Source organism: Camellia sinensis, chromosome 1 (assembly GCF_055761805.1).
Source record: "Camellia sinensis isolate YWXY chromosome 1, ASM5576180v1, whole genome shotgun sequence".
Lineage (NCBI taxonomy): Eukaryota > Viridiplantae > Streptophyta > Magnoliopsida > Ericales > Theaceae > Camellia > Camellia sinensis.
In genome coordinates this window covers 74310637-74336063 of record NC_138961.1, presented here as the reverse complement: position 1 = coordinate 74336063, position 25427 = coordinate 74310637, and the positions used below count along the sequence as shown (strand labels likewise).

General features: G+C 35.4%; 1 protein-coding gene across 7 annotated transcripts; it reads right to left on the bottom strand.

Annotated features, from left to right (window-relative positions):
- Positions 1-1789: 1789 nt before the first annotated feature.
- On the bottom strand, positions 1790-25170 carry LOC114320103 (E3 ubiquitin protein ligase RIN2). Of its 7 annotated transcripts, none has more exons than XM_028267211.2 (14): positions 25093-25170; positions 24815-24896; positions 20444-20882; positions 18897-18974; positions 8148-8234; positions 7934-8055; positions 6440-6536; positions 6197-6296; positions 4979-5136; positions 4728-4865; positions 4576-4643; positions 4260-4490; positions 3085-3466; positions 1790-2233 (listed from the first exon to the last, which is right to left on the bottom strand). In XM_028267211.2, exons 3-14 carry the CDS (start codon positions 20681-20683, stop codon positions 2177-2179), a joined length of 1758 nt encoding a protein of 585 aa, XP_028123012.2. In that variant the 5' UTR covers positions 20684-20882; positions 24815-24896; positions 25093-25170; the 3' UTR covers positions 1790-2176. The 7 variants fall into 7 exon arrangements, with proteins under 7 accessions (XP_028123012.2, XP_028123014.2, XP_082735916.1 ...); XM_028267213.2 differs by having other exon boundaries at positions 24840-24896; positions 25093-25158; XM_082879790.1 differs by lacking the exon at positions 20444-20882 and having other exon boundaries at positions 25093-25121.
- Positions 25171-25427: the final 257 nt, after the last annotated feature.

The following is a 25427-nucleotide window of genomic DNA, read 5'->3' as shown; positions in this document are numbered from 1 at the left end:
ATTGTAAATCTCATTTACATGTGGTAAAACTACATAGTTAAGCCCTATTATGGGAACTCATTTCTCTCTCTCATAAGAAGCTGATTATAATCAATTTATAATCAATTTTTAACTAAAAACTGATTATACCTATCTTCCCAAAATAATCCTAAAAAGAAGAAGAAAAAAGGATGTTATTTTAAAGACGTTTTGAAGCTGCGACCACATGGACAAACCATTGTGCGACAAAAGTGTTTGGGGATTAGAGCTTGGGATTTGAGGAGAGGACAGTGTCCCCAAACCCTAAGTCAGTTGGTCTCTTTAAAGCCCAGCATTCTTGGTCTCCCCAGAGCCCTTGTCTCTCTGCTGCAGTGTTGTTTATTTTTTATTATTTTAATACAATAATCAGATGATCAATGAGGCAATCAGTCCCCCATAATAACGGGTCATTAACAAACATAATTCCAATTTAATAAAACACACAAGCACCGCCAACCATAGTCCCATGTTAGTAAGTAAACACGTCAAGATTTTTTTTAAGAAAAAAAATAATTAATTAAAATAACTTCTTTTTTTTTTTTTTTATAAATGTTAATTAAGACCTCGTTTAGAAACAGGCTAATTTAGTAACTTTTTGACTATTTAGCTAAAAAAAAACTAGTATGCTTGGGATGATTTTTTGACTTTTTACGAAAAAATGTGTAAAAAGTAGAGAGAAAATAGAATCTTTGACTTTTTGGTATGAGTTGTTTGCTTTTTAACTAATTTAGTAACTTTTTGACTTTTTGACTAAAAATGAGAGTTTCTAAACTGAGTATACATGTAAAGTGGGTCGACTATAAAATCACATATATACAAGAAGGTTGATCCCAAAGCCACAAAACGTTCAATGGTGTTTCCAACTCAATACATACACATTTGGGTTACTCTTTAGCGGCAATTAGTACTTGAATCATTTGTTATGTTCATAGTGTAAGATATTAGATACACATGTACTCACAAATTAATGGGGATGCCTTGAACACCTCTATAATCATGTAAGAAATTCGAAAAACATATTTTCACGAATCCTGCTCATAAAAGTGAGTTATTATGGTCACTTTGATTGAGTACCTAGGAAAAAAGGCAGTGCAATGCCTCTGTTTGGCTGGCGGGAAAGATTTTTCTTCAATGTCTATTTTCTATACAAAAATAATGTGAACGCAACACAGCCTAACCAAGCACTTGCAGACAAGTAGCTAAAGAGTAGCGAAAGCAAGTAAAGTAATCCTCTACACAATTAGAAAAATTTGTACAATGTTCTTGGGATCCATCAAGGTGAAATTTCAAAAATACAATTGCTAAAAAATCCTGCATATTCAGGATTTTCCAAGCAGAATCAGAGCTGGTACAACACAAAAACTATAGGGTGTAAAGTGAATATAATCCTCTCGTCGGATTACATTGTCATCTCCTTCATGTCAACTGCATGCAGTGTCTAAATGCACTTGTGACTGTAAAATTTTAAATACAATAAAAGGGGGAGAAAAACAAGAAGACATACAAAATAAAGCAGAGTTAATGAAGGACAAGTTGTATGCAGCCTTCCGTCCATTTTTGAAGAGACTGTTTCCGTGACCCCATGCCGTGATTACAGCAAATAGCAAACCTTTCCATTTCTAAGTGCACTTGTGGATGGTGTAATAAATTCAAAGAAACAACTGTCTGTAACAATGCCAGCCAAATTAGGAAAAACAGAAGACTCATGCTTGATGTCAACACCGGTAAATTTGATGTATATTCATTCATTCACTCATCTGATATCAAGCCCTAGTCAACAACAGACTGCATCCATTTATCATAGTGGCAAAAAGAATACAACAACATTTAGCAGGATCACAATAACAACCAGTATCAAAATTAGATTTACAAACAAAACAAAAACAGAGAAACTTGCCCATTCATACATATAGAGAGCAAATTTATTATATTTTCCCCAGAAAAAGCTATATTTGTACATTCTTTTTTCATTCATAGCCGCCTCTATGTACAGAGATTGATGCTTGTACATATTCAACAGAACATGGCGAAAGAAACCAGACTGCAAGGTCGTTTGAGAACCTCTAGAATGTCTCCAAAACTTTCAAAATGTTGGGCCTGCCTCTTCTTTGGGCACTTGGAGCAAGGGCCATAACAACGAAAGAAAAAGTAATCATAGTCACATTTGGAGCAGATTATTCACAGTAACAGTAACAGAATTTGTTCGCTGCAAATCCTGGAAGAATTTGATGCATTTTAATATCCAATTTAACTAATTAGGCAATTCTAATAACAATGATAATGAAATTTGAACCCACTCAGTCAAAGGAACTTCACACATAGTGTACTAATGCACAATAAATACAACTATTCCTTTTTCTTTTTTTTCTTTTTTTTCATTTTTTGGTAAATAATAAATCATAACTATTCCACCTACAAATATAGAGTCATGAACCTGTAAACCTGGCTTTCAAAGCGGCCACTAGAACTATAGACAAGTTATAAATCAAAAACACCTAAATTTGATCCTAATTTGACAGGATAGCTGGAGAACCCAAAATGCTAGCAAAACACTTTATTTAAGCCTTAATTCATTACTTTACCATCATTATCCCTTCTCTTTCAAAACAAATACTTAAATTGTTATATTTTGAAATAAAGAAAAGCAAACTAAACAGTATATAACAGACTTATAGTGATAAAAACAACAGAGATCCCTGTAACTCTAGCCACTAATAACAAACTTTTAATGTGTGCTGAAAAAGTAGGATGTGAAGCTACAAAAAAACTATACTGATGCCCCACATGATCATACCCCTCAGGACTAATGGTCTTTCTAAAAAAGTAAGCTGGCTATCATCCGCTAAAAAAGCCAAAAAGCCAGTCAACTTCTCAAATACATTAGCTTTTTTAAATTCTACGAAAAAAAAGTCAAAAATCAAAAACAAAAAGTCACTAAAAATAGCCAACCCCAAACGACCTCTAAGTTCCATGAAAAAAAAAAATTAGTGAAACTTCCCCTTATTTTTCCTGGCTAGAAAACCATGAAACTTAGAAAAGACGTTAAAACTTGGATCCAAATTATACCTGGAAAATTAGTTCATCTGGGATGTGGGGAAGGACCTCCTGTACTGTTTCAGCCATGGAAAGTATGTTTGCTATGTCATCATTTGCAGACTGTGAAGCAGTCCTCAAATGTAAACCACCAGCACCTCCAGGGTATCTTGCAGAACCAGGAGGAGGAATTGGTGAAGTGGACGTACCAGCCTGAGATGGATTCATAGGCCAAAGGCTCCAAGTAGCATCTTCAAGGGCAGTCTGCGCATAGGTTTCTCCTACAGCTGCAAGATGCCTCATCATCATCTGAACTCTCCCTAGTCCAACCGACCCAGTACCAGTAGATGGACCAGCTCCATCCAGACCTTGGTCAGACCAAGTATGCAACCAACTCGAATCCAATCCTGCCCCCCTATAAATGTAAAATGAAAAGAAAGAAAAGCAGTAGACAAATAAATAACACTGGTTTAAAGGATTGTTGTGGTAGAAAGAGGAGCGACAGAGGATACAACTGCGCGTGCTTGCAATTGCTTATTATCACTATAGCACGTCTTTGCAACAAATCTACTATAGCAGGTCTTTAAAACAAATCTAGAGGCTAACCAGTGATTTTTCATCATCTTGGGTAAGTAGCTAGAGTTCGCTATTTACCTTGCACAATAAAATGTCGGGGCTGTTTAGTGCAGCTTATCTAAGTTGCTTATAGTTTTTTCATTTTTGCAGTTTGTGCTAGACTGTTTTGTGCAGCTTTTGCTTACAACTTATTAGGTAGAAATAGCTTAAATAAGCTGAAAAAAAAGCTGATTATCTAGAAGTTGGGGGGTGCTTTTGGTTTCTACTTTCTGATTATCAGCTTTTAGCTTATAATAAGCTGCACCAAACAGACCTATCCTTAAAAAACTCAATTTGTGACATGTAATAAAAGTTTGTTGTATGGAAAACTATTACTTCAGGGCTTTTTGTGTTCGAAAAAGGTAGAACTATGCATGCTGGAAAATTCTTCTTGCAAAAGCAGGAAGCGAGATGCTCTCTTTCCCAACTAAAAATGTGAGAAAACAGCAACTAATCGAACACTGAAAAAAGCTATGAATTGCCACACCATATTTCAAAGAGGTGCTTTTCTTAGCTATAAGCAAAAAGCATCTGTCTTGAGGAATGGCATCCATCGAAGAGTAACCATACACATGAGATATAAGAATACAAACCTCCAAGTACCACTTTCTAAAGGGTTCTGCATCTGATTGGGGAACACTCCTGTGGGCAGGGTATGACCAGGAGGATTATGCCGATCAAGTCCGGAACTTATTTGATGGGCAAGTTGCTCATCAGTTGAAACATCTACTACACGAGGGCTTGTTGCACCTTCGGGTCTGCCCACATGAAGTGGTTTTCGACAAGTGGGGCATGAATAATTCTCATTTAAACCTTGATCCAACCTAACATTGAACTGCCATTGTCAGCATTACATTAACTTTGTACAATGGCAATTCACATACAAAGAGCATTTACAACAAGTCATACCAAGATCTCAAACATGCAAGATGGAAAAGATGATTACACGATAGTCTCTTAGCCTTTGCCATTGGTTCCTGTCATTTTCCCACCCATCAAAGCTCAGAGACAAATAGAAAAATCAAACCGAGAAGAGGAATGAACTAAGCTAGTATGCTTACCCTACATATAGCGCATTCATCATCATATGCCCGTATCTCTTCAGATGTTGCATCAGGAAGTGCCCCATGAAGGGCACCTAAAGCTATCTTCAATCTAATAAATCCATTGATACGTTTTACAATTGCACTTAACAAGGCCTGTTCCACAGTATGATGTAATTAACAAAAACAAATGTAAAATAGGAATGTAAAACTAAGCAAATCAAATGAATTGTCGATATATCACAATAAAAAGTAGCAAGAATATTTACACGTATATTTAGGAAAAGAACTACATCCACAAGATGAAATGACATGCCATGAAGCCACCAAATATGCACATAATGGCCAAGTGCCATCAACAACGTCATCATGTCCAGAAAAAAACCCAAGTTCCGGATAATAATGCATTTCCATTCCCACAATGAACCTGCAGTCATGACAAATTCCATCCACAAAATAATGAGAAATCCCATCCACAAGAATCAAAGGTATCATTGACCTTTAGCAAGAAACATAAGAATAGAAAACAGACAATTGGCCAGAATCATGGAAAGCCTTATTAGCAAGATAACAAAATAAATGAACTTTGCCAAGACAACCCACCAACTAAAAACAAGTCAAAGTTAAAATAATCACAAGCATCTAAACCTTTCAAAGTAAGAAATGAAGACTGGTACACAACTTTCTTGACAATGACACTACTCCAGCAAGCTGAGGCATAGCTAAAACAGTTTATGTGCACCGTCAAGTATTCCCCTACATTCTTCCCCCGCTTTTTGTCAACTTGTCAACTTAACATAGAACAAAATGACCTAGTGTTAGTTCAACAATGGCAAATGCAGGTTGCTGAGAGCGATAACATTTGGCATTATTTGCCTGCAGTGGATACTTAAGACTCAAACCTACACTCTCATGTTTGATAGCCCAAGCTTTTACTACTGCACCAAGCAAGGGCTATTTTGTCCTTTTCATTTATTTTTTTCCCTTTTGGCAGATAATAATACTCCTGTTGTTGCCTTAACGTGTTTTAACTATTCAATCAAATGACTTTTTCTTCTCTTTTTTTGCATAGGAATCTACTGAAAACTCTCCTGATGTTGCTGAATTTGTTGACCCTGGAATTACTCTTAAGCTTGAAGGACTAGGCTTGTAGAATGGGGAGGCCATATGCAAAAAGGAAGAGACTCATATTTATTTTATTTTTTTATAAGCAAAGATTCCAATGACTTTTGTTTTGGGGGTGGGGGTGGGGGTGGGGGTTCGGGGATTATAAAAAAAAAAAAAGAAGCAAGGTCATCAAAAATTGAGTTAGAGGAAGTACAAAATAAAGAACAGACAAATAAAAGCAATATCATTTCACCATTTTGGGAGCTCTGAACAGACAAGAAAAGAAAATGACCTATGGGACCAAAGAGCGTGAGAACCCCAACAACCAAGTAACAAAACAATAAAAAACACATGTATACATAAAAGAATTTGAGAACTACCTGCTGCTGATATATCAAAGAGTTTTTGGCAATTTGTTCTGTTCCCTGCCGAGTGATGGAGCCATATATCAAGCAACTGAAAACCATGAACCACAACAGCCTACAAAGAACATTTTTGCAGCCAAAGAGTTCAACCCAAGTTTATTATACGTTGCATGAAGAAATGCTACAACATAGGCCTACATTATATATATATATATATATATATCCATTATGAAAGTGAAGATTTCCTGGCAACACTACCTGCAACGTCTCAAAGGCAATACTGAGAGGCTCAAAGAATAACAACAGAAACATAGCTGATTCTAATGTGCTGTATATCCCTAGACATAGCTTTATCCTGTAAGCAGCCAAAATTAAAACAAAACAAGAATAGTCAGGAGACATTTAAGAGGAAACAAATGAAAATTTGGAGGGTGAAAAAACTAGCATGGACATTAATTCCTTTGGTATGCAAGAGATAAAAGTTCAAACATCATCATTCCTAACTTCTATGATCATTTGTTGGAAGTTTAAGGAATCAGCAGATTGTCTCTTCCTACCTCCATTTAGATTTCATCTTGAACCTTGGTCCAACTATATAATAATTAAGCTCAGCTATCACACATTTGTGCTGATCATAGAATCCTAAATTAAAGTGTCCTTCAACTTTTTCTCCCAAACTGACTAAATATATAAAGATTTATGAGTTTTTCTGTCTATTAATAAAACAACTGACAACATAAAGTTGCAGTTAGTGATCTTTCGCACATATAGAATATTAGATCAGAGATAAAAATAAATTGGTAACTCTGACAGTTTGCCGCAATTTAGAATATTTTATCATTCATGCGAGTACTCTTGTGATCTTTCTGTTCTTTTCTTCTTGAACAATGTTCTATTTTAATACAATGACAAGTATACACAAACAGAAAAAATTAACTCCCATGTAAAACTCCGGAGAGAATGATATGCTCAGGAATTTGGAATTTGGAATTTGGAATTTGGAATTTGACAGAGTCAAACTTTAACAGCATACAACCAACTCAAACAGAAATTTGTCTTCTTACTTAATTCCAACATCTAGAACTTCTCATCCAAACAAACCCCTGACACTGTACACCTTGATCACTAGGGAGAAACCACAACAAAAATCCAATTGTGGAGCAACAAAAGCCTTTATGAGATATTTTTATCTAATGAAAACTTAAAAGGCCATGTGGATGCATTTCAGAGAAGCAGTCACTTGCAAATGAAAATAGAAATAGCAATTATTTCTAGCTTGTTGGGGAAAAACAAAGTTTACTCCAGCCATGAGTTTTGTTAGTGGTGGTAGGGAGTCTTGGGACTGAATTTGCCTCTTGCTCAAGCAGTCACTTTGAAGTATAAAACAATGTTTTACTGAAGTAAAAAAACACAAAGATATTTCCCAGCAAAAGAAGAGAAAATAAAAATAAAATGCTTCTTTGCACAACAAAACAAGTTTCTGATTTTCTTCTGCTTTATATTACAAATTAACTTTTGCTTGACCGTTCAACTTTTCCTTTCCAAAAGAAAACATATTTTGTTTCCAAAAAACTATGACTGCTTTACATACCACAGGTTTATTCAGAAATGGAGGGCCCGTATTTTCTTTCCAATGCAAATTCTGTTTTCAACATTATAATGCAGGAAAGACAAATTTCCAAAATCAAAGGAATTAGAGACCCAAAAAAAACTGCAAGGTACTTATAAAAGATTAGAAGCATTAAGTAGTACCAGAGCAAGTCGCTAGATATAACCAACAATAATACAGAATATACACGAAAATATGTCCATGGAGTTGCAGAAGGAGATGCATTCAAGCGTTCAAGTCGATCTCTAGCCAAAGCTTGAAACATCTGTACATTACACAAAAAGCAAGTTAAGATGAATTATAAAAAAGTTAGATCCATACATACCAATTGTACGTCTTACAGTACAAGTTACTTACCTTTAATGAACAAAGGATTATCAGCCATGTTGACCATAGGCCCACTTGAAATATTGTTGGTGGGACAACCAAGGGAAGAAATGTCCCCTGCTCAACAGTCATCAAATATATATGCAACAATTAGAGAAGAATAAGGAGTGGGGTATAGACGAGTGTTATTGACCTCGAGTGAGCAATTAAAGAAGAATGAGTGTGGTATAGACAAGTGTTATTGACCTCAAGTGAGCAATCAGAGAAGAATAAAAAGTGTGGTATTGACCTCAAGTGAGCAAAGCAATTTATCTGGATATATACATGTAGCCCCAAAATATAAAGGAATATATCAACAATAGGTCAATGTGTTCTCCAAACAATCTTGACGCTTTCAAACTTCACATAATTTAAAATATCATATTGCAATCAAGAGCTAAACCACCATGACACTGCTTCGTACTAATTCTAATAACCTAATTTTATTATATTAATCTATTCAACAAGCAAGTTTTGGTGTGAAGCTTCTATTAACCTGCAAAAACTTTAAAAGTTAAAACTAGCCAAAAAGCTGATGAAATACAGGAAACCCCAGAAGCATTGATCAAAGCATGTGACAACCTTGGAACAAAGTCCATTGACTCCATTCTCCACATTTCCTGAGTTAATAGTTTAACTAGCTATTTCTCCACCCTTGATACCCAAAAAATCATGAAAATCATGACTTGTTTTAGACATAATATATATTTGATGAGAAATGTAATGCCGGACCAGAAAGCTCCAAAGGGCATGTGAACGAGAGAGGGTGCGATCACTCACTAACTTTGCAGTAACACAGAAAATTTATACAGACAACATAAGTAACTTTGCACCAAACGAAATATGTGAATCTCTAAAATAAGGGAATTAAGACTTCAATAAAATCAAGGAGCTCAAAATTTTATCCCAGGCTCATGGCGATCTAGAAGCACAATAACTTATCAAAGATTCACTGTAGATGAGGTAAGATATAATTGTAGGCATTAAATTATCTGCCATTATTTGTTTTTCAACTAGTCACATTCCTAATCTTCCATAACGAAAGCCACATTCAGTAACTTTATCAATATCTTTGTATTAAAGAAACTTGATAAAGCAGCCAGTATCCTTTCTTATCATTTTAAATGTTGGACTGATATGTCAATTGAACAAAATCTTATTTACTGTGCATCGACTATTTAAGCATAAATTTTTTTCCGCGAGGCAAAAGAAAAATAGCACCCTTGTAATCAGTGCATACATAATATGTTTTTTTTTATGGGGCGGAAAAAATGGCTTGAACAGCAACTGCTATCTTCATTTTCCATTTTGTATTCACACATCAATCCCCTCACATCAATGTTCCTAGTTTACCCTAATACCCTAGTGATTTAGGTTTCGGGACGCCCATTCGAAACATGGTTCACTTTTGTTCCAAAACAGTGAATTTAGTGATCAAAAGCAATCCCAAAGAAAGGCCAATACTGATTTCTATTAGTGTGAATTTTCATTTTGAAATTGTGCTTTTGCCAAAGTTGTCAATCCCATTCTGTACCAGCCAGTACATACCGTTTTGGCAAGAAAACAAGACAGAATGACCAATATCGTTTCGGGTAAGATTTTAGTCTATTCCAGTTATACCGGAAAATTTTGTCCAGCTCCAGGTGTACCAATGCTCTGTCTGGTGTATCCATGGAAGGTTTTCCCAATAAATTCAGTTCAAATCTCATACTGAATTCTATTTACAAAAAACAAAAAAAAAATCTCACTGATTTCTCAGCAATCAAACAAGAAAAACATCAAATCTCTATCTGATTTCTCAACAACCCAAAAAGAAGATTGAATAGTTTGATAAACAAATAGCTGAAATACAAAATTAAAAAAAATATAAAAAAAACCTAGAATGAGATCTTGATGGTGGCATAGTTATAACAGCCACAAACAACATGCAGAGTCTTGCACATTTTGCAAACCGCCACCGCCACCGCCACCGCCATCCCCAAGATCATAAGGGACGCAATGAGATTAAAGTTTTGAAACCTTTTGATTGTAAAGGACACAGTGCCAATTTGTGCGGAGCGCATGAAGCTCTATAAGCTTCTTCTGTGTTGAGATGGATAGAGATAAAATTTAGTCCACCTAATATGGACGCATATGGAAAAGTGAGGGCGGTCCACCAATGAGATAAATTTGCATACATCCTATTGGTGTATTACAATGTTAGTATCAATTAATTAATCTAGTTGGTGGATTCTTTTAGTGCAACTACAAAAAAATAATTGTAATAATTCAAAGATGCATGTAAATACATTTATCCATGAATATATAAGGAAAAATCCGAAACCGTATACCGAAACACACTGGTACTAGTACATCCCATACCACTGGCAAAAAGGGTACAATAGCGGCTACAGGATTCACAACATTGGTTTTTACATGATTAATTGAAAGAATAATAAACTATATTATACTGGAAGTATTAAAAGAATATTGCTCTCACATTAAAAGTGCCTGAAATTTTAGTAGTATGATCTGCACAAACCCACTCATGTGGTACCACATTTTACAACATGTGGCATACCATGTTTGTTCTTCGAACTAAAACATATTCCAAGTAACATAGCCTCACATACTTCCTCAAGAAACAAAATGCACAACATCCAAGGAGTCAACAATTTGTCGATTTGATACTTTTCCAACTAAGCAAACAACCATTTAGTTGATGGCCTTATACTAGTGAGCTTGGTTTTACTTCTTTCTTTTTTTTTGATAATCTAGTGTCCGAGCCAGCTTACGCGCACCTCGGCCAATCTTGGGAGACCAATCCCACCGCTCACTTGCAAGGGCCCCATTTAAAGCCAAGGCAAACACTTCATATGGACATGGCCCCAAGGAGCTTATTGCTGCTAATGGGTATTGAACCTGAGACCTGGTGGAGCACACCCTAAAACCCCAAGTTTTGCCCACTAGGCCAACTTGGTTTTACTTCTAACTCGTCTATAAGTTGATAATTACCCAAATCTTGACCCTACCTTTTAACAGAATTTGCTTGCATAAATTCTTATCGATGAATCATTGATAAAACTATCTGGAGGTCACACAGGTTGTATCTAGGTGGATTAGTTGCTAGAGAAAGAGTAAAGAGCCAACTCACATACGAGCAAAAAGGGCAAGCTTGGGAATGGAGGAGATAGAAACTGAGCTTGAGGGCAGAGTTTGTCTCTATTTCACTTTGTAACTTTACATCTTCTCCTAATACCCTATTGATTCTTCACAATAATGTTAATATTCTACATCTCCAATGATATCTCTATAATGTTTGTTTTTTGAAACCTACACGTGACGGTCAACATCAAATATTTTTTCCACCAATTATACATTATGACATTTGTATCTACAATCTTAGCAATATTTAGGCTATGTTTGGTTGGTCACTCTAATCATAATTCCAACCCTTCACGTGAAGCCTCTGTTTGGATGGAGTTTTCAAATATTAATTCCACCACACATTTCAAAACACAGTTTTGTTGCACGTTCGGCAAAGCTCCTTCCAAGCCAAAGATTTCACCTTTTCATACATACGCGGTCGTCCGCCCGGACATCCTTCCGGATGTTCGGCCAATTGACTGGAACAATTTTTTTTTTTTTTTTGCAATTGCCAATCACCACCTGTTATTTGGTAGGAAAAAAATTATATTTGTTTTTTATATTTTTAAGTATGGAAATTATTTTTTTAGACCAAAACGACAAATTATTTTTTTGAATTAAATTTTAAAAAGAGTTTGATTATGAGTTTTGAATAGAATTTTCGATAGTGTTTTGGATTGTGTTTGATTATGAGTTATAAGTTTTTCAATTAAATTTTGAAAACTCTTTTCAAAACTCATAACCAAACAACTTTTCTCATTTTATATGTCACATCAAAAATTCAACACTCATAACTAAACAAATTTTCTCTTTTTAAATCATAATTCCAAAACTCACAAACTCAAAATATAACTCTATTCTCAAATCATAATTCTAAAACTCTACCAAACACTACCATAGTCTTTTCTTTGTTTTCCTTTCCTAGGAAAACCAATGACATCAATCCTTCATTTTTTTCTTTTTTTCTTTTTTTTTTTTTTTTGGAGCATCAACAAAAATTTTATTAAAAAAGAAAAATGAAAGGGGACAAGAAGTCCTCATACAAAAAAGGAGAAAGAATAAAACAAAAGCATAAAACTCCTAGCACTAAGGCTGGCAAACAGCAGCCCAATCCCTAGAGATCAAGAACAAAGAGACTCCTTTAAAACGAGGGGATACAAATGCCCAATACGAAGCCAAATATCCCACCCTATCCCACAAAGCCTCTACATTTGATTCATTGCCATCAAAGATTCTTGCATTTCTCTCCAACCGTATAGTCCAGAAAATAGCAAAAACAATGCTTGACCACAGTGTTCTGGCTCTTTTGGTGCTACCAAACCCTTTGAACTTAACAAGAAACATTTGAATGCAATCCCACAGAGCAAGCTACTGATCATCACATAAGCCAAAAAGATGCTGCCATAATGCAAAAGCCACCGAGCAATGAAGGAATAAATTACCCGCCACCTCCGAATTCCTCTTGCACATCACACACCATTGAGGGCAAAGAGAATGATTAGGCCTTCTTCTTTGGAGAACATCATTAGTTGTGACACCCCTTTGAGCTACAGACCACATGAAGAACTTCACTTTATGAGGGACAACCGCTTTCCAAATTTTCTTATGAATAGAAAACAAAGGAACAGAGAGATTATCAATAAGCTTATCAAAAACAGGATTTACAAGAAAAGACCCTTGAAGAAACAAGATTCTAGACCACAATGTCACAAGAGGAAGAAAAAAAAACCCCATCAACCAATATCAACAAAGATGCTAACTTAACAACCTCCCTATCATTTAAGTTTCTAAGGAAATCAAAATTCCAAGAGATGGGTGCCATAGAAGAGCATGCCACCGACACTATCGAAACATCCCGAGAACAAACCAACCGATAAAGAAGAGGAAGCTCTATCAAACAAGATATTCCCTGACCAAACATCCTCCCAAAAACGGATGTTCACCCCATTCCCCACTCTTCAATGAAAGAAAATTAGACACAAGTCGATACAAGCGAGAAATGGACTTCCACGGTGAACGACAATTGCCTCTATTAACCACGTTAAAATCTCTACCATTGGGTTGAACTCCATACTTGTTTTTAACAACAAAACACCATAGCGATTCACTTTCAATAGGAAATCTCCACAACCACTTGCCGAAGAGAGCAATATTCCAAGCAATGGTATTCCCTATAGCTAGGCCCCCTTTTATTCCTAGGGAGAGAAACAATGTCCCACTTAACCAAATCAACCCTTTTACCCTCTTCACACCCTTCCCAAGGAAAATCTCTCACCAATTTCTCAATTTTCCTCGCAATGCTAACCGGAATTTTGAATAAGGACAATAAATAAATAGGTACAGAGCCTAAAAGGACAATTTTGACAAGAACGGGCTCCCAAAAGGATGCTAATCTAGGATCTCCCCCCAATGGAAGTCCCAAATATTTGAGAAAAAAGTGTTCAATGGAACATCCCAACATATCCGCCACCCGTTGCACATAGCTATCTCCTAGATTAATACCCAAGACACTACTCTTCCTAAGATTAACCTTGAGGCCGGACACAATTTCAAAAATTCTCAAAATCTTTAGCAAACTACCCACTTTACTTTCCTCCTTTGATGAAAATACCATCTACAAACTGTAAATGAGTGGCTCCAATCCTATCCCTCCCCACCACAAAACCCTTAATGACACCCTTATCCTTAGCTATATCAATTATCCGACCCAACTCATCAGCAACTAAAATAAACAAATATAGTGATAAAGGAACACCCTACCTTAGACCCCTAGATGCCCGAAAAGAATCCCCAACCTTACCATTCACAATGACCAACATATTGCATGACAACAAGCACTCCCAAATCCACATTCTCCACCTAGATCCGAACCCCTTCCTTTCCAAAACAAAATCCACAAAGCCCTAATCAGCATGGTCATATGCCTTCTCAAAGTCAACCTTAACAACAACACCCTCCTTATGTGATCCCCTATACTCCTCAACAACTTCATTAGCTACTAAGACTACATCCAATATCTGCTGTCCTTGCACAAAGGCACCTTGTGCGGAAGAAATGGTTTCCCCAACAACCCTAATTGTCTTAGAAAGCACCTTTGCTAGAATTTGGTAGAGTGACGTAACCAAGCTAATGGGTCTAAAATCCCCAATCTTGACCAACTTCTCCTCTTGGGAATTAGACAAATGAAGGAGCCCAATTAATGCCTTCGATCCCTGGACAATCCACTCCCCCATCAAAATAGAGATTTGAATAAAAATTGAAAATCTCCTTAACAATAAGCTCATCCTTACCACCACATCTGTCCAACCTCTAGATTTTTAATGAAATTCTTCTTCCTCTCTCCGGTCGCAACACTATGAAAAAATCTAGAATTGGTATCACCCTCTTTAGCCCATTTCAATTTAGCTCTTTGTCCCCCAAAAATCTGCTCCCTAAAAACAAGCTCTTCCAACTTCATTCTGAGCAATGATCTCTTATCCCTTGAAACCCCAGATAAACCCTCCCCAGACTCCTTTGCATCCAATTCCTCAATATCCCGAACTAACTCCGCTTTCACCTCATTTAGATCACCAAAAACTTCATGCTTCCAAACCTTAAAATTGTCCTCGACTCCTCTCAACTTCCGCATAAACTTAAAACCCTCCCACCCATGGACTCTACCGCTTTCCCACCAATCCTTAAAATACACCTTAAAATATCAATTTTCCAACCACATATTCTCGAATCTGAACAAGATGGGACCCTATTACAACTCTCAAGAATCACTGGACAATGGTGGACACAACTCCTAGCCCTACTTCTTGCCTTCTATCTAGAAACAACTCCTCCCACCCTAGAGTATGAAGAAACCTATCCAACTTACAACACACAAGATTTTCCTAAAAATTAGATCATGTGAATTGAGCATTACTCAATGGAAGGTCAATCAAATCACACTCCCTTATAAAAGAGTCGAAGTCCCGCATACTTATATTTATGGAAATCCCATTGAGTTTTTCCGAAATAAAGCTAACCACATTGAAATCCCCACCGACACACCAATTAGGGAAACAAAGCCCAAATAAGCCAGCCAACTCCTCCCACCATTCTTGACAACTACTAGGCCTATTGGGCCATAAACCCTTGTCAGCCACCTTCCTAGTTACCCCAATTCCTAAACCTAATGGAGATAAATAAAATAAAATAAAATAAAAAACTCCACAACTATCTCACACTCCAATACAACTCTCCTGTCCCACATAATCAAAATTCCCCCTAATCTCCCACTAGAAGGTAAAACAACCCATCTCTTAAACCGAGTCCCCAAACACTCCTAATGAAAACCCTATCACATTTCTCACACTTCGTCTCTTGAAAGATCACTATATTTGGTTGATAAATTTTCAAAACCTCTTTAATTACAGCCCTTTTCCTATGGGACCACAGTCCTCTTAACATTCCAACTCAAAATCTCCATCGAGAACCAACACCACCCCTTGTCTCTTTCAGCCCACCCTCATAATTAATGCCATTTTCAAGATTTCTTAATTCCTCATCCCTTTTCTATGCCCCGAACTTCTATGACTATTACCCCTAGATGCAAACCCCACACTCCTAGACCTAGACTTCTTCCCATTGTACCTAATCAGTGACAAACCAAGAATGTCAAGTAATTGTGCAAAGTGAGGCACATCTCCCTCCTCTAAAGGGAAAGATACATACTCATTTTCCTCAACCACCTCTCAAATTCATCACCGCCATTCCCAAGGACATTGTTCATTGCAAGCCTATGATTCGTAGACACCTCCATCGGAAGATCAGTCCTATGATTTTCCATGTTAATCGCATGTGGGTTCAAATTATCACTGGTAGAGGACCTACTGGCAGATAACTGAGGCAAATTGTCATTCTTGGTAGAAACCACTACTAGGTTGAATACACTGAAGATGATTAGAAAATGAAGAGTTCATGTTATCCCTGTCAAAAGAGTCACATACCTTTTCGCAGATGACAAAGACTTCCTCACCCTCAGACCCCACAATGTGCTCATTATAAGAAGAAAACGTTGCCTCCTCTTCATGGAATGGCCAATTTAGGTTCGGGTCAAAGGCTTCGACCCTCTCCTCCTCGTTACAGACTTCGACCTCCTCATATGGACCCAAAGATTCATCAGAGCTTTCATGAGACCCATACCCTTCCAGCGCTTATAGCAACCCTTGTGGATCACAAATGCCTAAATCCACTTCTTTAATCATTCGATCAACACAAGGAAGATTCTCCATCGCATCATTAACATCTTCACCTAGAACATCCATGTCCCCTACCAAAGCCTCATCTCCAATGGTGCGCCTAATCTGTAAGAGATCCCCTGTCGAACGATCAACAACATCAGCTAAACCCAAGTGAATCTCATTCAGATTTAGCCTAGCAGATGAAGAGATGGTCAGATGAAAAGCATAGAAGTTCTAACATTATTGCTTCATATGGAGGATGGATTGCTATTTGCGATTTGCCATTTAATTTATGGGACGATATGACCTTCGAAAGGATTGGGTCGAGATGTGGAGGGCAATTAGAAGTGGATAACAGCACCAAGAATTTTGAAAATCTGTGTGGCAAGATTGAAAGTGAGGGGATCTAATTCTGGATTTTTACCATCAACCATTGAGGTTACAATGGATGAAGGCTCAATCACAGTGCGTGTGAAGCCACTGTTGAAACCTATCAGAAGAAGAGTGGATTATTGGCAATGGATTTTTCAGCAAGATTTTCCATCGGAGTCTAGTGTCAGAGGTAGGGAAGGCAAGGAAGCTGAGGGGACAGGCGAGACACGTGGCTTCCTGGCTGAGTGTTCACAATGGGAACATCATGATCCCAAGTTAGGGAATACGAAGACACTTTTTCCACCATTTATTTTTTCCTTTCTTTTAACTTGTTCCTAATTTACTCACAAGAAAAGCATCACTACCCAACACCCCCACCCTCTTCAAAAAGGTTTGTGATCACAACCTAAATGTTAAACATTTGGCCCGCTAAAATACATTTTATTAGTCCATTAATTTGTATTATTTTATAATTTTGTATGATTCTGTGTGCTTTTATATATTTTAAGTGTTTGTATATAAATTATTGTATATATTATATTTTAATATAATTTATTGTGTATTATATCATATAAATAATAAATATAAAAAAATAAATAAGAAAACGTTGTTTTCACCACAACCACTAACACCGACAGAATGGTATAGTACAGTATATATTATATAATTATATATTATTTTAATAATAAAAAGTTAAAAAATTAAAAATTAAAAAAACAGTAAAATAGGTGAAAACCCTTGAGGTGAATGGTAGTGAAAGTAAATTATTAATAATATTATTAAGGTCTTGTTTGGAAACAAGTTATGCTGGTAACTTTTTGACTTTTTACGAAAATATGTGCAGAAAAGTAGAGAGTGATGTGACAACTTATAGTGACTTTTTGACTTTTTTGCTAAAATGTATAGTTAACAAACGAGGCCTAAATAACCTTCATTGTCTTTTCTTTCTTGCCGGACCATCAATTCTTGCCTATAAAAGGAAGGGGAAGGAGCAAGAAAGGAGGCTAGAATTCGAGGAAGGAAAGGAAGAGAAAAGAAAAGAGAAAGAAAGAAAGGGAGAGTGTGAGAGTTTAGAATGTATATTCCAAAGTGGTAGTTCCAAGAGTATGTGCAACTAACTTCCTTGTCTTAGGGTCGTAATAGTTAGTCTAATTTAGGGAGATGATTCATGCTAAACGAAGATGATTTGTGCTTTCAGGTTTTAATATGCAAATTATATTTACAAAGTATTTAGGCCAAGATACATCAAAGTATCCAAATTAATGATTTTCTGCAAATTAATACAACTCCCAGTTACGTGGTTAGTGGTGAATTCAAAATCCTAAGATATTTTTCTCATTTTATTTCACTTAATTAATGGCTTAATTTATTGTTTTAAATTGTTAGTTTAACTTTCATTCAAAAATTCACAACTCTATTAAACTTTAAATATCTAAATTAAATTAATTTCTCATCTTTAGTCCCTGTGAATCGACACCTAATCTTAACCACTATTCTACGCAATAGTAGTTATTACTTGCTTTTAAATAAAATATTGATTCACGCCTAATCTGAACCACTATTCTACGCAATAGTAGTTATTACTTGGTTTTAAATAAAATATTTTGGTAAGAAAATGAGGCATCAATTGACTATTCTATCAAGTTCCCCAACATCTCCAAATTTGTTGCTCTAAATTTATCCATCTCCAAAGCTTCTCTATATATAAGCATGTAATGTTTAATAAAAAAAAGGAATGTCATTCACAACCACAGTTTAAATATTTTCAATGTCACCGTGATCTTTTCGTTCTTTTTTTTATTTACACTATGACACCAGTCACTTGTCACTATATCATCAATAACAAAATAAATCAGCTTCCAAAAAGAAAGAATCTAAACAACCACACAGATTCTCAACCACAGAGAAAATAAACAAATAGACAATCAAGGAAATAGCAAACAACAAAAACATGCTCATGACAACCATTGCGGTAACACAAATAAGAAACCAAAAACAAAAATATTAATATCCACAGATTACGAACATTTACCTTATAAATAACATAGTTCATAAGCCGTTCCACCAGTTTTCGAGTTTCAGAAGGGTACAACTCCACAAAGAATATAGTCTGCACGAAGAAAACAACAAACATATCAACCAAGCAACTTCTCACGTAGAAGAGTACTTTCACCTACAAAAGTTTAAACAAACCCATCAACTAAACTGAAATAGCACAAAGTAGAGTGCCAATAGCATTGCAGGCCCTCCATTGGTGGCTCTTTTACGATTATACAATGCACCTAGCAGATGGACGATTCCAAGAAAATGAGGTATAGTTGATACAATTTTAATTAGTAAACTTATTACGAGTCTTTTGGAATGATGTTAACCAAAGTTTCATGTATTTAAGAGTTTTAGTTATTTTAGGAATAAATTTGAGGCTTTATTTGTTACCTCATAAGTAGAATGAGTTTTAGGCAATTTTCATATGGCTTTGGGTTTTATGTAGCTTGTAAATATCCTTATTGGTGTGCCCTCCCTTCTTCTCTCACTATTTCTATCTATCACCATATATGGAAAGAAACATTAATTTGCCTATAAAATGTTCAAAAATATAGTTGTGAGATTTAGGCTGCACCTTCTTTGTGCCAGAGTGAAGATCCGTGATAGTAATCAAGATGATGCGAAAAATCTCTCCAATGTTGAAGAACCACAAAACTGAAGGCCGACTTTTTTTTCCAAAGAGAGGGGATGGATGCACCAAAATGATGGAGAGAACTCACAAGAAAAAGTTTTTTAATTGATATAGTTTCATTAGTAGTCTTATCATGAGATGTTTGGAATTACGTTCTTAAATTTTGAAGGCTTTATGAGTTTGTTATCCAATAAATTTCAAAGCTTTAGTTTAAGTTATTCTAAGAACAAAACTCAAGGCTTTAATAATATTATTATACCTCTAAAGAGAAAATACGAGGTCGAACATTTGAACTAATGTTATAATTGTGGCCTTTTAGGTTATTAATTCCAAGTGGCAGTGATTTAGTATTTTAGAATATAAGCATTAAATTATTGTGTATTTTATAATGATTATATGTTCCAATCAAAAAAAGATAGATTGTATGCGAACTTATTTAAATAAAAAAGAATAACTATTTTAAGTTATCCAAAGTTGAATTTTACACTATAAATTATTCATTATTAATTTTATCTCATTAACTACACTATCATTTAGTTTATCAACTCAAGGAAAGTCTTGGCTCCACCCGTTCCATAATAACCACTTAAAGTGTGTTAGATTTTTCTTAATGCTAATGGAACAGAAAAGAGTGAATTAATGAGTATGTATAATGAATGACCCTTAACAAGCATTAAAATAAAGTAAAGTGGCAGCATTAAAGCATGCACAATGGCATTATATCTAACAGAACCAACTCTTTGAGCCCTACGATCAGAAAGATATCATGAAAGACTTCAAATTGCCACTTCAGGACGCATTCACTAGACTGCTGTTCCCCACACATGTTGCTTCAAACAAAGCAAGCATAACTTTGCATGCCTTTCAAGTGGGAAATACCAATAAAAACCAGAGAACGTTACCTTAAGACCCAAAATGATCAGGACAAATACATTCAGTACAAAATTAGCCAACAATGCAATTGTGGCTTGAGAACCCAAAAGCAGCTTCAAGGCTTGGCGGGCATTCCCAGGTTCAATAGAATCCTCACCAATTACCCCATCTGATGTTAGCTTCTGAAATGACAAATCCGTCCAATATTGGAGGCCCACGAAGCTTAACAATGTGCAAACTGCAGAGATTGATAAGTAGCTCACACCCATGGGTAATAAAAATTGCTTCTTCACTACAACCAAGGTTCCAAAATTTTCATCAGACGCAAATTAGCACGACCCTTTGGTTGCAAAGCTTATCATAGAGTAGGAGCAATCTCGAGAGGCCAACACTATGACATAGCTTATACTCCCTCCAAGATCAACCCTTTAAATTATCGGGCAAATGCCCAAGATAAAATCAAGATACCTGCATTAAATATCAAAAGTGAACCATAATTAAACACAGGAATAAGATAAACAGGCCCAGTAGACTTTTGTAATGTTGAGCTTTCTCACACATTTTGTTTTTAGAAAGAGAAAAAAAAAAATTTGAACTGTAGCTTTGAAAGCCTAAAATGCACTTCCCCATAGACATCTTGCTCCAAGTTCTATTCTGGTTTTTCTTCCTCCCATATTCTCCTCACTATCATCCCAATGGTGCGTGCCCATCTTGTGCAAGGCCATGTTTATCCTTCTTCCCCAGTTCTACTTTGTCCAGGCTCACAAATTCAGTTAAAAAATACACCAGCTTTTCTTCTTTACCAACCTAACCAGTGGCAGTGACACCAAGCATGGAAAGAACAAAATGGGAAAATTTGGAATTTCACTTGAGCAATCTTTGGGATTTATACAACCATGTTTAGGGTTAATTGTTTTATGCTTTTATGAGTTAGTGAGCTGTTGTATGGTTGTATTTATGTTTCATTATGCTTTAGTTATCATGGGTATTTCGATAATTTTACAATTTATTGGACATCGATTTCAAGGATCACCTTGGTCATAATCTGAGTCAAGCTGTGATTTTGGGTCTTTTATAGAATTTTCAATAAATGTACAATATTCTAATCTTTGTTACCAGAATCTTACAATTCACAATTCAATTCACGATTCAATTCACAATTTTTACAAAATCGATACGAATCTATGAACGAATCTATTTTGGAAGTGAATCTCTAATGAATCGCACAATTCACAATTCATACACGATTCGATTCACTTTTTACAATTCATGCAATTCTTGAAACTATCATGTCTGACATCATTCGATTCTTTTTTTCTCCTTTGTTGAAGTTAAAATGACATAATACGATTTTTAATAGTGTTTAGTACAAAAATAACCAATATATATACATAATTTATTGTTATTGTGGAGATCAGGGAGTTTTTAATAGGACCTGATCAAATTCAGTAAGACTCAACATGTTTTTAATCTGTTCTTCTCGTTTTTTTTCCCTTAAAAAAAATCATAACGGATATTCTAAAGATATTTAAGGTTAAAATAACTTGCAAATATGAATTATTTATTGTTATTTTATTGAAATAAATATACTTCAATATTACATAGATGGGGTCAGTTAAACTTAATGGTTCTGCAAGTCCTTTATTATTGGGTCATTGTCACTTGCAAATGTATGTATACTTATGAAATATATCAACATCATTGTTAAGTTTTGTTACTTGAAAATTGAGAGTTTGTCTTTATTTACTTTCTTCATTAAGAATGGTTGATAAGCAACATCTAAAAAAGGAAAAAGGTAAGATGGTGATTTCAGTATTATTAAAGGTGCACCTAGGCCCAAGTCCCATCCAAGCCCAATGTTTGCGCCTTGCAATATTCCAAGCCAAGCAACTTCGATAAGTCGTGCTTAAGGTGCACGACTGGGCCAAGAAACGGTAAGCCCAAAGCCTGCGCCTTGAAGGCTTTTTTTTTTATTGTTGCTTTGATTGGTTTTGTTTTAAATCTGACCATTGATTTAATATGGTGCAGTTACAAAAGATACCTACTCTTAATTACACATGCCAATACATTGGGCATTCAACCCCAAATCAACGATAGAAAAAAAAAAAAAAAAAAAAAATTAGCCACAATCCCTAATCTTCAAAGAACAATTTATTGTTACCTGCCTTCGTTATCCAGTCCAGCAACTCCGAAAATTCTTCTTCACATTGTCGTCTTCTTCTTCTTCTTCTTCTTCTTACGTTTCTCTCTCATTCTCCTCTTCTCTTCTCTTCTTCTTCTCTACGTTGTTGTCTTCTCTACTTTTCTTCTCTACGTTCTTGTCTTTTCTACTTCTCTTCTCTACGTTGCTATCTTCTTCTTTCACATGGCTATGATGTTCTTTTCACGTTGCTTTCTTCTTCTTCTCATTCTCTTCTCTTCTCTTCTTCTTCTCTACGTTGTTGTCTTCTCTACTTTTCTTCTCTACGTTCTTGTCTTTTCTACTTCTCTTCTCTACGTTGCTATCTTCTTCTTTCACATGTCTATGATGTTCTTTTCACGTTGCTTTCTTCTTCTTCTTCTTCTTCTTCTTCTTCTCCTCCTTCTTCTTCTTATGCTTATTCTCCAGCCTCCTTCTCTTTCTCATCCTTCTTTGGACTGATTTGATTTTTTTTTCCCCTTCTTCTTATTCTTCTTCTCCCATCTCTTCTTATTCATGTTTTATGTTAAACTTTGATATATTATTCATTTGTCTATAAGTTAAAATAGTAGTGTTTATTGGTATTTATATTTTTAAATATTTAATATTTCATTTTGCTTATGTTAAACCATAAATTTTTTGTTTATATTAAATTATATATTTTTTACATACAAGATGTACCTTACTTTGGTGAAGCCTACACCTCGCCTTGCACCTTGCGCCTAGGCCCCAAGAGACCTTAGCGCCTTGATGCACCTATCGCCTTTAATAATACTGGGTGATTTTACATGAGAACCTGTGTTAACTTCTTACCTATTAGACCACGTGATCATCATTCAAAATAACATTTTCATTGATTTAAGTCTAAATATTTTATATTTATAAGATATATTTAACATCCAAGTGTATAAATATATTTTTCTACGTAATTTAGAAAAAATAACCGAATCTTTATGATTCAAGATTCAATTCGTGATTCGGTACAAGGCCATTCTGATTCAGGATTTGACAACTATAATTCTAATTCGTAAAAAATTACTAGTTTCCCATTTTGAATCAAAGTCTTCAAGAATCAGACAAAAACAACATCCTATTAATACTTTTGTAATTCTTTATTCATTGGAGTTTAATTGAATTTATAAAATTTTGAAATTGTGTGAATTTGCCTAATGCTTGCGAGGGTGAAACACCTCCTCCTCATGCACAAACTACAGCTACGCTTCTCATATTACTATTTGCAGCACAAGACCAAGAAGCATAAATGCAAGCGCACGATAGAGATTGAAACAATATGAACAATCAAAAACGCAAACACAACAAAAACAATAGGACATGTCTAGATAAGCATCTAACACGACACTTTCTTAAAAACGTTAGTGCTTCTTAGGCAGTGTAACAGCCCCGACTTCAACATCTAAACCCTTCTCAATCAAGTTCTACCCCTACATATCTATTGGCCTTTAAATCAACAAATATAAACCAGAATATAGCTCATGTTGAAGCCTTCCAATTACACTAAATCTGAAAGTCCAGCAAAACCTATTTAAGCCTTTCCGTTTCCAAACAATTTTTCTTCTATCTATTAGAACCATAACCCTAGAATCAATTCCTACCCTAAACCCACCACAAAGCCCTAGTTTCCTAATATGTCCTACATTGACTAATCATGTGCCTTCAGTCTTCCCCTCTCCTAACAACCCCTTTATGTGGAACACTTTCTTCTCACTCTTCTCTTCCGAACTAAACCCACTACACCAATTTCATATTAATGGAAACAAAAATATCTCTACTCTAGATTGGTCTAGACCCCAGACAAATTCAAACATTTGAGAATAGATCAAAATGTAACCAAACAGACCATAATTCAAATACAAGGCCTTCTTCTCACTTACCAACATCCAAGGAAAATTCGAGCATATTCAAACATGCAAGGAAAATTAACGCAAAATGGATCTAACTATCGACATATTCATACATAAATCTTCAGATTTTGAGAAATAACAACCAATTGACCCAAAAACCCTAATTTTAACCACAGAAGAGGCTAACGCAATCAAAGGCAAAGAAGCTGAGAAAAGAAGAGGGTGGAGCAAAGTACAGAGAGAATTGACGAAAGAAACAATAATCCATCAAATAATTTCAGCAAAAGCATATATACATATACACACGAATCAAACATACATATGTATATAAAAACATGAAAAAAATCAAATTAACATACATAAACGATCAGACGAATAGCGAACCTCGCCGATCTGAACTCGAAGGTTCTTTGTGTCGCTTGGAGATTTTGTGACCTTCACCTGCATTTCATTAGAGCGAGAGAGAGAGAGGTTGGGACCATCGGGTCATTTTTTGCGGGAAAGTGAAATAAAAAAGATTAATGATAATAATAAAAATGAAAAAATGATTATAAAATAGTAAGAATAATATATTAAGATCCAATCCAATTCCATGGAAAATGGTAATGGAAGCTTCCTAATTCCATGATTTTCTTACTTGCTTCACTGCCCCGTCTTGTTTGGAATAATCCATTCCTTCCTTTCTTCCCTAAATTGAATTTATTCTATATTAACTTACCCTTTTTTTCTTTTTTTATTCTACAAATGCAATAAAGGTTCAGCCTTTGATTCCCCAGCCCCATCACTTGACATTTTAGGAGTTGTTTAGGAGGTTCTAAATAAATATATTTTTTGATTTTTTATAAAATATGAGTTGAATTTGAAATGATGTGATAAACAGGTGATATGACTTAAATAAGATGATGTGACTTAAATATGATAGTAACTTTTTGACTTTTTTAGAGAATGCCAAACATAGCTTGGAAACTTGTT